The sequence below is a fragment of the Notothenia rossii genome (assembly GCF_949606895.1).
Source record: "Notothenia rossii genome assembly, chromosome: 5".
Lineage (NCBI taxonomy): Eukaryota > Metazoa > Chordata > Actinopteri > Perciformes > Nototheniidae > Notothenia > Notothenia rossii.
In genome coordinates this window covers 76,443,613-76,457,128 of record NC_136903.1, presented here as the reverse complement: position 1 = coordinate 76,457,128, position 13,516 = coordinate 76,443,613, and the positions used below count along the sequence as shown (strand labels likewise).

The 13,516-nt window shown below is 42.3% G+C and overlaps 1 protein-coding gene across 5 annotated transcripts in view; it reads left to right on the top strand.

The window, feature by feature from the left end:
• The window catches only part of kaznb (kazrin, periplakin interacting protein b), a 110,838-nt gene that overhangs the window by 31,526 nt on the left and 65,796 nt on the right, over nt 1-13,516 (top strand). For 4 of the 5 annotated variants that reach the window (XR_013808979.1, XM_079685753.1, XM_079685757.1 and 1 more), the window contains exon 4: nt 10,644-10,851. Coding sequence is in view for 4 of the 5 variants with exons in the window: in XM_079685753.1 (XP_079541879.1) it covers nt 10,644-10,851 (208 nt within the window). In the remaining variant the exon portion in view is untranslated. Of the gene's footprint in view, nt 1-9,952; nt 10,852-13,516 lie in introns of those variants that run through there. The other variant, XM_079685754.1, reaches the window with a different exon arrangement.

Genomic DNA, 13,516 nt, shown 5'->3' with positions numbered 1-13,516 from the left:
GGCACTCCATGCAGAACAATATGCTAAGCCTGGAATACTGAGAGAGTTTGCTCCGGCCTGCTCTTCAATGTTCCCTTTACTGACTCCTACTGCACGCTTGAATGTCTTTCAATTTAGTCTCCCTGATAACTCCTCTCTCTCGCAGAGATAAATGTTGAAATACAATAAATGACTTTGCAACTTCACATGTTTTTGGCTCCAACCTCGTCTCTCTCACACCGTGCCCTTCCATTTCTCTGCCTTATTTATCTTCCTCTCCCCTTCCCTTGTTGCTCATTTTTCAAACTTGTTCCAACACGTTCCATATCTTGTAGTATTAGCTTCAGCAAATAATGGAAGTAATTCCCAGCACATAGCGACTTGGTGTTCTTAGGAGCAATTTAAAATTCTCTTGGTGCCACAGGGCTTTTATTGTATCGTTAACAATGAAACAGCAATTTGTCTCTATTATGTTGTCAATTTAAAAAAACATTGTGATTTTTGTTGTCATCTTGGGGAAAAATGTGGTGCATAAAGACACAACTGAGACAGTAAATGGACAGGCTTATGCAATATGCATTTTTGATAAGAAGGGGACTGAGGGTGTGTCACTGAAGAAATTGGAAAAAGTGTCCAGTGTATGGGTTTGCATACAAAGTAGCCTCTTTAAGACACAGATAAAGTGGTGATGGAGTGATTTTTGTCTCTAGTGTTACTATTCATTGGAGCTGTCCTTTGAAGTGGGAACACATGATAGTAAGATGAGTCTCTTAATCAATAGGCTCTGCAGACGTGCCTTTACACACACAGACAAGGGGATAAGCTCCTTATCAATACAATGTACCGAGGCAGCTCTCCGTCAGATATGGATTAATCTGTTCCTCAGCACTCCACGGATTTCTTCCCTCTAAACCTGTCAGTCAGTTATTTGCCTGCAGTGCTACATTAAACCTGGGAGAAGCCTTTTTTTGGTGCAGAAGATTCTTGTTTGGTCTCAGTTTAAATGTTTTCACTGCAGACTGCACTGTAGATGGACTGTATGGCATCTGGAACTGTATGCTTCTCACAAGCTTTGCTCACTTAAAAGCAGTGGCGGCCGGCCCATAGGGGCGCTAGGGGCGCCACCCCCCCTCTTCCCACATGTTTGATTGTCATTAAAAATAAAAAATAAATACAAATAGGCCTATATATTTCCAAAACAACATTTTTTTATTTTTTATTTTTAAAGAACAAGGTAAATATGATATAGTTGGTATCAGTAAAATGTATAATCTACAATAAAATCTTGTTTAAAATTGTTTTACGATGTCTAAAGTTACTGATAAGTCACATGTTTCCTGCCTGGCCGCAGCGTGTATCATTACCCTCTCTCGTCCGGGCGGTAGAAAGGAGCCCTCAGCCAGAGCAGCTGCAGCCAACAAGCTGACTGTTGCTATCTGTAAACTGTGCCGCCGAAACATAATTTCAGCCAATCAGCATCGTCATATCTGATGCTCAAAGGGCGCCCTTTCAGCGCCATGACCTGTGAGTTGTTTAGACTCGTATCCAATGTGACGCTACAGTAGGGGATGGCTGCGTCTGCAGGTGTAGACTCCGGTGCTAGTGGATCGCCGGAGCTGTAGATTAACATTTGCATCCTTATTGTAGTTGTAAGGGCAATGCCTGTGGCACCATGGAGCATATGTGTGGGCTGGACCTGTATTTTACAGGAAAGGAGTGATCAGAGGGTCAAGTTGTCGATTCTTGTTCAGTTTTCATCTTCCTCACCCTCTCAGACTTTGAGTTGCGCGCGCTGCTAAAGAGATGCGCTACCATGGAAACCAAACAATGGTGTAGCTGTATTAAAGTCCGAGTGGACACAGTCGTGAGTAAATCTGATTTTGTCAGAAATCGTGAGAAATGCGGGAGTTTCCCGCGAAAATCGGGAGGGTTGGCAAGTATGACACACACACACACACACACACACACACACACACACACACACACACACACACACACACACACACACACACACACACACACACACTCACACAGTTCGTATTTAGTCTCCTGATTTTAAATGCCCTAGTATGGTTTTGTCACCATTTCCATAGCCCCACCAAAAATATTTTTCACCAGCCGCCACTGCTTTAAAGCATTGCTTAACATTTGGTAAATACACTTCGCTGTTTGATATCGCTGTCAACAACACAGGACACACTTTTTGTTTCGAAACAAACCGCAAAACCGAAACATTGTCAAAAACAATTCCGTCTTGTTTTTTCTTATAACAAGAAGATATACTCTGATTGATCTACTTCAAAAACATGGCTTCTGTTATCAGCCTGTCTACTCTCCAAAGCTAGAAATAACTGAAAGAAATGCAATTCAACCTAGAGGAAACAATCTCAGTGCTGTGATAAAGGCAGAGTAAAGAACCCAGGCAGGTTTTGTCACCTACTGATGTAGCTTAGTAGAAATAATGCCATTATCCCTTTGCCTCTTCACCTTCCTTTCCTTCTCCGCCATTGCATCTCTTTTGCAGGGTAGAGTTCACATCGTAAACATTACTGTAGCTATTTTGTTACCTGAGAATACCTTGTGGTTTCTATTTGTTATCTGCCTAATGACAAAATGCAGTGTACAGTGTATGTCTTGTGCTCTTATTGTGATAGGGAGATCGTGAACCAAGACTTATCCTAGTGCTAGTGGTTGCTATTACACATTGCAAATAACATAAAGTTCATAATCATAAGTTAAAGCAAACGTTTTTATCGCCACTTTAATATTAACAAACACTGTGTTGTGTTTTAGCTTTAGTTTTGTTAGTGTTTTTTGTCACAGTCTGCTGGCTATAGCTTCATAGTTACCGTACAGAATTGAAAGTGGTATCAACCTTCTCATCTAACTCTCACCAAGAAAGCAAAATAGATTTTATTATCAACATTCAATTAGGCTTACTCCCTTAAATGAGCTTCCTTTCTTCGATTTGTATGAGATTAATATGTCAGCCTTGAATACAAGCGTATCCCAAACTCTCTTATTATTTACAGAACAAGCCAGACAGCAGTCCTGCCCCTTCATCTCTTTATCCAAGACTTGCCCAGTTTTCTTGGGAGGTGTACTCTAACCTGCTCTCAGCGTCCTGCCATGATTCGCCAATAAATAACTAAACGTATCGTAAATCAACAGGGAGAGCTCTGTCGGTGTGATTTCCACTGCAGCTCACTCTGCTGCTCCGAAAAGAAAGAGAGAGAGATGGATGGAGGATTGTTTGGCAGTGAACGAGGCTCTCCTTGTGTTGTAGAAAATATTTTACCTTGAGAGATTTCCTCGTGTAGACATCTCTTCTGCTTTATTGAACGGCTGATCAATAGTTATAGCTGTTTTTGTTCTCCTTTGTATCAGGACTGTGATAAATCTGACAAAAGATACTCCAACAATTCTTTGTTACTTTGATTCATTTAAATGACACTTTCATTATGTTGATGATTATAACACAGTCAGCTATCTTTTCCATCTCTTGCAAGCTATAAGTACATTCCCTCAACAAGGATAGGGTGAGGAACTCAATTAGACATCAGGAAAGTGGCTGAATGGGAAACGCTACGTGCTAAACATGCACCTTTTTGTATCAATGCCCTCCCTATTTTTTACCTTGCCACGATCTGCATGCCATATGAGGTGACTGCAGCTTTCATGCATGGTTAATACAAAAGTATGATGGAGGGAGAGTGGAATTGAGAAGACATAATGGGATGAGGTCTGGCAGTGCATAATGGGGACCGCTGGGAGAAGAGGCAATGACAGATAACAGCCAGCAGGGAGCAGAAGTGTGATCGAGGGGTCAAGAAGAGAAAAGCAAAAAGTGTGAAACAGTGGAGGAATACCATTTTCTGTATTCTTTTTCTCCAACATCAGACATATACTTCCCTTCCCTAAGGTCTTTTACTTCATTATAGCCAGACCCTCCTCTCTCCTGTCCATTCCCTCAGAGTCTTACAGACGAGCCTTTATCTTGATCCTCATCGAGGCCCCTGGCACTGCGTTTCATCCACAACCCTGTCGACTGCTATCGTCAAGTGGAGAGGCTGTCAAACGGTTTATTATTACCAGACTATCAGAGATGGGAGAAGGACGTGGCTGCAAGGCGTTGGAGTGGAACTCAGGGAGGACTTTGGGGGACAGACGTGCAGAGTTTGACAGCAGATAATAGGCGCTGCTCTGCAGGCCTTATCTCAGTCTCCATAGGCCGGCACAAGGGAGGAGGGTTAAGCCCTCAGCCAGAGTTCAAGCCGCAGAGGAGGAGTGAATCAGCTGCTTTCTACTGTTTAGCTACCTGTTGATGGCACACGGCAGATAGTTTGAGCTCTCAGTGATTAAAGACCACAGTGTGTGTAGTATAGCGAGGTCAGAAGCTGATGGGTGTATTTGATGGACCAGGTTAAAAGGATGAGAAGTACTCCTTATGATCAAGTGTCTTGTTTAAGATGCTATGACTTAATCAAAGTCTGTTTCTTTGGCTGTGTTATTAAATTAAATATAAAGATATTCAGATCATTTGTAAAGTAATCCCCAAAGATATTGAAGTGACTGTTGTATATATCGATTGTTGTGCTTTTATTGATGTCTTAGTGTGTGCATATGTATACATGTGTCTGTTGATTGTGTGTATATAGGTATACATGTATACATCTTTTTATACATATCTTTATATATATTTGTATTTTTTTGTATTCAGGATTGTGGGAAACAGCATTTCGATCTCTCCGTCTGTGTACACAAACTGAAAGATTGACAATAAAGTTGACTTTGACTTTACACCCAGAGCTTTACCTTCCAAACTAAGTAGTAAGAAGTAAGCAGCAAATTGTTCCAGCTAAATAAAATAATAGGGCAGTACACAGATTATAGCCATGTCACTTCAAAGGTTGTGATGGTGAACCATCAACAGCATGCCACAGCATTTGTTTTAGTCAATAACTAATACAAATAATTTGCACTTTATAAAACACAGACAAAGTCCATTACGTCAATTTTTCCACAACATAAAAAAGTTCTTATCTAACTAATAAGTCAGCTGGTGGAGTTGGAAAAAGAGAAAGAGATAGAAAGGAAAAGCGACACACAGACAAAGAGACAAGAGTTTACTTTCTGCTCCCTGCCATTCACTGTTTACTCCATCAATGCCCCTCTGTCCCTGCGTGTCACCACTCGGGGCAAAATGCTTTCTCTCCCCGTCACTTGCACGGACATAAATACCCATTTCCTCCAACTGTGACATTCGCTTTTGATAAATCTGCTGAGAAGACTCAAAGCATTGAACTGTAAGTGACAGTAACTCAGCTTTCTATAGCTTTTTATATTTACTCACTGTCAACTGATGCATGCTTGATGATCTTTTTGTGTCTTACATCTGCATATATTGTAGTAAACAAAAGAATCAACCATCATTGAAGATGATGCACACCCGTGTCCGTGCTGCCTTATTGCTGTGGGATAGTGGTGCCATTTTCGATCCGACTAGCAACGGCCAATTTTGTCTCAAGTGTCTTGTTTGCCACGAATGTGGGCAAAAGAAAGAAAAAGTGTAATTTAAAAAGGACACTTTGTTCCTCTCATTCTTTTGATGCAGCACTTTTTTCCATTTTCTTACTCTGTTTTCATACACATAAAAACACACTACACTGCTGGTGAACGTACACAAGTAACATCTAAATGTACCTGCCCATACAAATAAAAGTCAAAACTCTTGTTCTCTCTCATGTTGGCAGACGGCGTGTTGTGTACCAAGACCATTTCAGTTCCAGAATAAAATGTCCTGAAACCTGCTGTTTTGCTTGAGTCCATAATACACTGAAGATTGTGAGGTTCAGAACTGCCGCCTGTGACGTTTTGGATTGAGAGCAGCTCTACTTTATGTAAAGGCTGCAACATACTTTCTCAAGTATCTATCTGGGATACATAAACAGAAATAATGTTGGCAGTTTGCAGCAATAAGCCCTCCAGAGATGCTCCTTGGCTGTTGAAGGGGCCTCATTCCTAGTGGAGGAATTTCTCCCATTCTTGGAGCCAATTAAGCGAAGAGGCCTGTTATTATTTGACCGTGGAATGAACCCCAGATATTTCCATTTCATAAATGAGGTTTTATTTAGAAATCATGAAATATATTTGATTGTACAAGAGCATTTACAGACATGATTGCAACTATTAGCAATACTAACTTTATAAGGTGATAATAATCAATGTTGTTTTTACTGCTTGTTAGGCTTATCCACACATTTCTTTTTAATTAGGTGTAAATCTGTAAAAACAGCGAGTATTTGACATACTCTATCTCACTGTATGTTCTGAAGTCCTTACGAGCCTTACATGGAAACACTTTTCCTTTCCCTTTTATTACATGATAGATACAACATGTATGTTAAAAGTGTTTATGCACATCATTCGTTAGAAATGAATCTTTCTCCTATGAAGACACTGGGGTGACATAACAGACCTGCTAACACATTTATTTTTTCTAGATATTAATGAGCCATCTCCTCCTCACATATATTCACACCCTGACAGGCATTTTAACTTTATTTTACTCATCGGATTTGATGGACATTACGAGTCTAGTAGAGTGAAGTGGATATTTTCCCCAGGCCCCTCATTGGACCCGTATAAATACTTGATCAGGGCCCTAAATCACTTTGCAATTGGGAAAAAATGGAAAGCATTCCAGTGTGTAGAGGATTAGTCGATATTCAATTAACCCAGGCAGACAGTCATGGTGACTGTTTATCAATACCTCTTTTTAACTGCACACCCTTGGCACACTTAATTAAACTTCCCATTTAAAAGCATCAAACAAGAGAGCAAACCAACAACACAAACACTCGGCTAAGTTTGGAAGAGTGAAGCAGATCCATAGAAGCCCTGGTGGGAGAACTGGTTATTTAAGAGAGTAAACCAAGTTCCTGCACTGGTCTGTTGTCCACACAGACTTTCACTGGAGTTGTGAAGACAGAAGAGGATCCATCTGGATATTGATGTGTATCTGGGATATGTCCCGACCCTCGACCCCAAAATCATTCATTTCCTCGCATTCCACAGTTGAGCGTTTGAAAGCACTCGCATAGCTCACAGCAGACTGTGGTTGTGGCTTCATATGAAGGAACACTTAACAGTCACATTGTTTAACAGAACCAGTTGGAATAACGGGACCCTTCTGTGTAAATGGAGACGTGGAGACGGCCCTCCTCCCCGCCCTGAGCTACACATCGTGCTACATTTGTCCTTTGCTAATCAGCCTCAAATCAGGGCCAGTGCACTAATCGCGGACAGGGACGTGTCTGTCTAGACGGTGATAATGATCTGCTAACATGTAATGTGATGATCCAACATGCCACTTGTGGAGCATGTCTTTTCGAGTAACTGAAATAATTGTTTGCTTGTCATCGGTTTTACGTTGAACAGCAGGGATTATATACACAGAAAGGTTATATAATAGAGAGGATAGAGACAAGAAGAGGACAGATGATAAAACAAGCGGACTGAAAATATCTGGACAACCATGGATTTCCAGGATATTTGGTCATCCCTCCAGTTTGGGGATTCTCTCATCTTTCTTGTAGCGCCACCAACAGCTCAATGTTGGTTTATGAACCTTTAACTCTTTTTTTGATATTATTTTTGGTCCACATCATTTCTAGCACAATTAAACAGGGATGAAATCTTCAAATTGTTAATGAATTCTATAAATTCCAATGTTATTTGATTTTAAATTATCTCTAATAACAAGACTACTAATTTGAAAACTTGTTATTTTAGAAAATACAATTATGTAGTGTTTCCCTGGTCTTAATGTACAGATAACTTTTTTATCATATATTTTGGATATAAAAAAAAACATTATAAAGGGCTGTCAGTCGATTAAAATATTTAATCGCATGATTGTCCATAGTTAATCGCGATTAATCGGAAATTAATCGCACATTTTTTATCTGTTCTAAATGTACCTTAGAGGAATATTTTTCAATGTTTTAATACTCTTATCAACTTATGAGTGGACGTGTGTGTGTGTGTGTGTGTGTGTGTGTGTGTGTGTGTGTGTGTGTGTGTGTGTGTGTGTGTGTGTGTGTGTGTGTGTGTGTGTGTGTGTGTGTGTGTGTGTGTGTGTGTGTGTGTGTGTGTGTGTGTGTGATGGATCGTTGGAGCTATGTGCAACTCAAGGCATATGCTCAAACGGGAGCTGCCTGGACGCTGCAATCATGTTGCGCGCACTATCCGTGCTGACTGAGTGTGCTGAGTGTGCTGACTTTTCGTACAATGTCCCACTGTCTGGCTACCTGCATAAAGTCAAGAGCTCGGCGCAGTTGTGGCGAAATGTCGCTCCTCTGTTTTAATTTAAACAGCTCCTTATATCCGTTAGCGCAGCTAGCTAGCACCAGATGCTAACAACAACAATACACGTAAGGTCTCTCTCTCGCGCCACACATACACACACCCTCCCGTTCCTCCCGATGGACAGTCTGTGCCTGCCGGTGAGCGTGGAAGTGTGGTCTGCCGCAAGCGGACGGCAGGAGCGGGGCTGTCAGCATCAGCTTTTAGATGGTATTTTAAACTCGATGCGCTCTGAAACTACGGGGCGGCCGAGGAAAAAAAATACACATGCGTTAATCGCGTTAAAATAATTAGTGGCGTTAATTTAGTTTTGCTTTAACGCGTTATTAACGCGTTAACTTGACAGCCCTATTATAAAAATATGCTTTATTATTATCTCCCTGTAATGAGGGGACCAATTGTTGCTTGCTTATACTATTCACTTATCTGTGTGTGACCGTCTGACTCTGAGAAAGAGTGATTGATATGTATTGCTCTTGTTTTAACCATGCAGCCACGATAATGGACTCTTTTAAACTTTTTGGGGATATCAATTCCCTTTCTCGTGGACAGAATATGTATTTTCTATATCGCTCTAGCAAATACATTGTTGTATAGTAATGGTTCGGAAATGTTATTGGGAGATTATTCAGAGATATGTTTCACTGCATCACTGCTACAGTATATCTCACAACCCTTATTCACTACAATATGTACTGTAGGGAGCTGATAAGTTAAGGCATGCAGGTTGGATTATTCTCCAAAGGGGCCGCACTAACAGGCCCCAGTCTGATAGTTGTCGACGTGATCTGATCTGTAACAACATCACTGTGTGGACTTCATCATAAAGCAGTGAACAGACCAGCATTGTAATCAACAAGTTGTGTGTCTCATTGTGTCAGTCTCGCACGCTTTGCAGTCCCATCTCTGTTTGTCTCTCCCTGCCATTGTGTGAATACCAATGAGCGTTGAGCCGTTATCACCCGAGCCCGGGATGACAGCCTCCCAGTGATGTATCACTCATCTGCCTCCGCTTCTTGCCAGAGACAGGATGTGTTTTTTTAGGAAATGAAATGTTAAATGCAGATTCAAAGTTGTGATGGCTCAGCAATATCTGGAATTGTTTTAAGTTAAGATGAACAGCCTACCCCGTCTCTATAACCTTTTTTTGTTCGTGTGATGGAATTTGTACAGCTTTACAGATAAGACTTCATAGTGGTAGTGTTTGTTTTCAGTGCCTTCAGATAAGCATCCTTCCAACAGTTTTTGATCAAAGTAGTAAAGCTGTACTATGTTCTCGCCACAGCTCGATTGTAATTCTCCGGGCCTCCCCTCTTTGTTTAGCCCATTAGAGGGCTGTGCCTCTGTCCTCTGCTAAGTTTGCTCTCTGAGTTGAAATGTTTTCCCCTTGGGCGCCTTGAGCCAGCCCCCTTCCCCTTCCACTGATGTGGGGGTGAGCTTTCCCAGGACAAAGAGATGAATATATAATGGAATGAAAAAAGAGGGGGTGGGAGAGACAAAAAGACAGCGGGTGTGTTAGTGAGAGGGAGGAAGGGAGAGTGGGAGCAGGACTGAAAAGATATAGGGGGCTTGATGAGTTCTTGTCAAAGGGTTCAAAACGGCTGCCAAGCTCAGAGTGCAGGGACATGGCGAGAGGAAGAAGTAAAGAGAAACAATCTGTTCTTTTCCCGATTACAGACTCGATTGCTAACTCATTACAGACTCCATAGGGTGTGTGATACACAACACTCTTTGTCGTTAGAGAGTTACTGGAAAGCCGCTCAGTCCAACTGCGTCCCCCCCTCTCCCCTGGTCCTCCAGCACATGGTACAATCCATTTAAAAGGCTGCATGTCATCTCAGTGTGTGCTGGGTCCTCTCTGAGAGCAGCTGCTCACAGCACATTCTCCTCTGCGGGAGCACTCACTTTCCCCTCCGCCCGCTGAGCTAAATCTCTCTTTCTCCTCTGTCTTTTTTCTCTCTCCCTCTTCTCTCTTTACGCTCTCTCTTCCTCTCTTTTCCCGCGCTCTATCTCTCACACACATGCGTTTCTGACAGTGTGGTGCTTGGCCACACTAACGTTATTCTTTGTGCAGTAACAGGTAGACATCATCTCTGTGCTGCTCAGTGGAGAACAGAAGAAGAGGGACTGGCGTTTTGGCTTTTTTTCTTCTTTATATGTGCGAAGTTAACTGTAGGAGAAGAAGCACAGGTGGAAGAGGAGGAGGAGGAGGAGAGGTGGATAAGTGGAGGAGGAAGCTTCACCCCCTCTGATGCTCCACTTGACATCATGCTGCTCTGTGTGGATTTGGTCCTCAGGGGAAAATTCTTAAAATGATGGAAGACAACAAACATCTGGCTCAGAGGATCGATGGGGCTATCCAGTCCGCCAGTCAGGAAGTGACCAACCTCCGCTCTGAGCTCTCCGCCACCAGCCGCAGACTGGCCGAACTGGGTGCCAGCAGCCCCCCCGCTTTAGAAAACCATCACCAGTACAACCACCACGATGACAGCCTCCATTACCGGGGTGAGTGTCACAGCATGTGCATGTATGTGAATGAATGTGAGTGAGTGTGTGTGCGCTCACACCTAATCCCCTGCCTCTCTGTGAGTGTGAGAACATGAACATGTGTGAGTGTTTGGAAATCGACAGTGGGAAGTATTTGAGGAATGTGCAGCAGGGAGACTAATATCATTCCAACCGTTCATCCGCGGACTTATTTTTCCCAAAAGTCCACAGCAGAACGACAGTGGAAAAGAGCCAGACTGAGTGTTGTTATTAGCCGGGAGGGACTGGGGTTAGAGAGCGTGGGCCAGAGCCGGTCCAGGTTTGGTTTCCCAGGCTGCAGCTGGGCTCCTCTGGGGCTGCTCTCCCTCCAGCTCTGGCCCCCTCTCTGCTCTCCCCGAATCTGGCAAGAAGTCTAAAACTGAGCCTAAGGCAGAGCAACTGTATGCCAACATCTCTGATGGCCTGCCGACACCATGGCACTCTGCTGGGAAAGAGATGTGATGAATGTGGAATGAGCTTTAAACTGAAGTATTCATGGGAATGTTGACGTTTTGGCTTCATATCCTGAAATGTCATACTTACATACTCTAATGGCACTGCTTTTACTCCTTTAAGTTATAACCTAAGTCCACTAATAAATACTGTATTGTATTTATTTGTTGCAGACCTAATGACGGTTGCTTTTTTATAGTTATTTTAGGTGTGCTTCAGCTTGGGCTAAACGATTGGGCTGTTTCTAATAAACTTTTGTATGACAATTTCTGTTAAGCTTATTTATACAGCTGACATTTTGGTTTCGTTAATGATGGATTTTATTTTGTAATGATTGGAAAAACTGTGAAGAGGACAAGTTAATCTGATTTTGTTTGCCTTTTACCATTTGTCTGATCAAATCAATATATTGAGTTGAGACTAACGCTACCAACAGAATACACTGAGGGATGGGATGCAGATTTATCTTTTCTTTGGCTGCTTGAACATAAAGTTTGGCTTTCTGAAGTATTAAAGAGAAAACTGAATAAAAAAGACCTCACGTTGCTAGTCTTTGGCCTCCGGGTGTCTGTGCTCTGTATTTGACTCGGATACGTGATGCAGCCTGGAGGTTATTGAGATCGCACCCTGCCAGGCAGCTGGCTGTCACTGTCCATTAAATGCTTCCCTGTGTCGGGCATATGTAGTTTAGCAGCAGGTGACTCCTCATATCTGCTGCTGGCCCTAAAGGCTGATCTGTGTGAAATGTGCTTTTAGAGTGTTGTTGTGGTTGTTTTTATGCTACACCAAGCATGCGTGTGTGTGTATCCTGCGTTTCCTCAGTCTTGCTTGTTCACATTCTCAAAATGTATAACATTAGTGTGTCTTCAAGTAAAAATGAACTGCACTGATTTTACAATTAGCCATCTCACAGTAGGAATGCATTTTGCCATTATGGGGAGCGAACGACACTGTGACTTTTGGGTTGAATCCATGTGTGTCTTTACGACTTTGTTATTAGGCATTCTTTCTCTATTGTGTCTTGCAGTCCCCCAAGTTTATGGGATTGAAAAATGATTCGATTTTACACCCCTTTAAGCACATGCAGAGTGTGGGAAGTTAATCAGGATGTGGTGTAAGGTCAGCAGCCCACAGGGAACAAACCACAACAACAATAGCTGAAAGTTATTGGAGAGAAAAAGAATGTCGTTGTTGTTGCTGCTCTTTCTCTTGAGCCCTCATCAACAAAAGCAACCATCATGAGGGGGAATTTTGTATGCAACTGGAAGTTTTCAATGTACATAATCAAGAATGGAGCAGGGCTGACTCTGCTGACTACAGAATATACTTTTAATCCTCTAGGTACACACATAGTCCACAGACAAGGCATCCTGCAGCACAGTTGTGGTCTATGCTCTTTTTAAGTGAGTATATAACAAAACTCACAAGTAGTTTTTCTCTATCTGTTGGCCTGAGGAAGAAACAGCAGAATAATGGTTGTTGGGGTTGTGTTAGTAGGTAATATTGAGAAAATACAGGTTCAGTGATAGATTTATGTGTTTAAAGGGTTAACATATGCCCAAATATTAAACAGTTTATTAAGAGAAATGTAAACCTCAGGGGTGGAGTGCACCAGCTGGGCGTAAGCTGGGCGTAACTCTACGTCCGACGTAGAACCGAGGGTTAAGACCAAACTAAAGTTATGACTAGTGCACCACTTAGACTTAAGCCCTGTATGCGTTGCGCCCGGGTGTAACTTTTACGCCTAGTATGGAGCAGGCGTAAATCGGAAAGAGAGAGTAGTATCCATAGTAACGTAAAACAGGCAAGAAGGAAAATAACTATGGCAGTGCGTCTTGTTTACATGTTGTAACAACGAAAGGGCATTAAGACGAGAGAGTCGTCCGTGATCAAACAAACCCACTGGACATCTATTCAGTGAGCTGATAGAGAGGTTTTGTTTCGGCAGACAAGCCCTTTTCGATTTAATTGAGGAGATCTCCCCTCAACAACAGAACGGATCAGACAGAAACGCTGCGCTCTCCGCAACCTTGCAGGTGCTGATTGCGCTCAGATTTTACTTACTGTGGGAGACATGATTAATGTTCATCGCACAACTGCATGTCGGGCTATTAGACACGTTTCCTTGGCTCTCCAGCACCGCCTTAGGAATTGTATTTACTTACCAACACAAGAAGAAGCAGCAAAATCC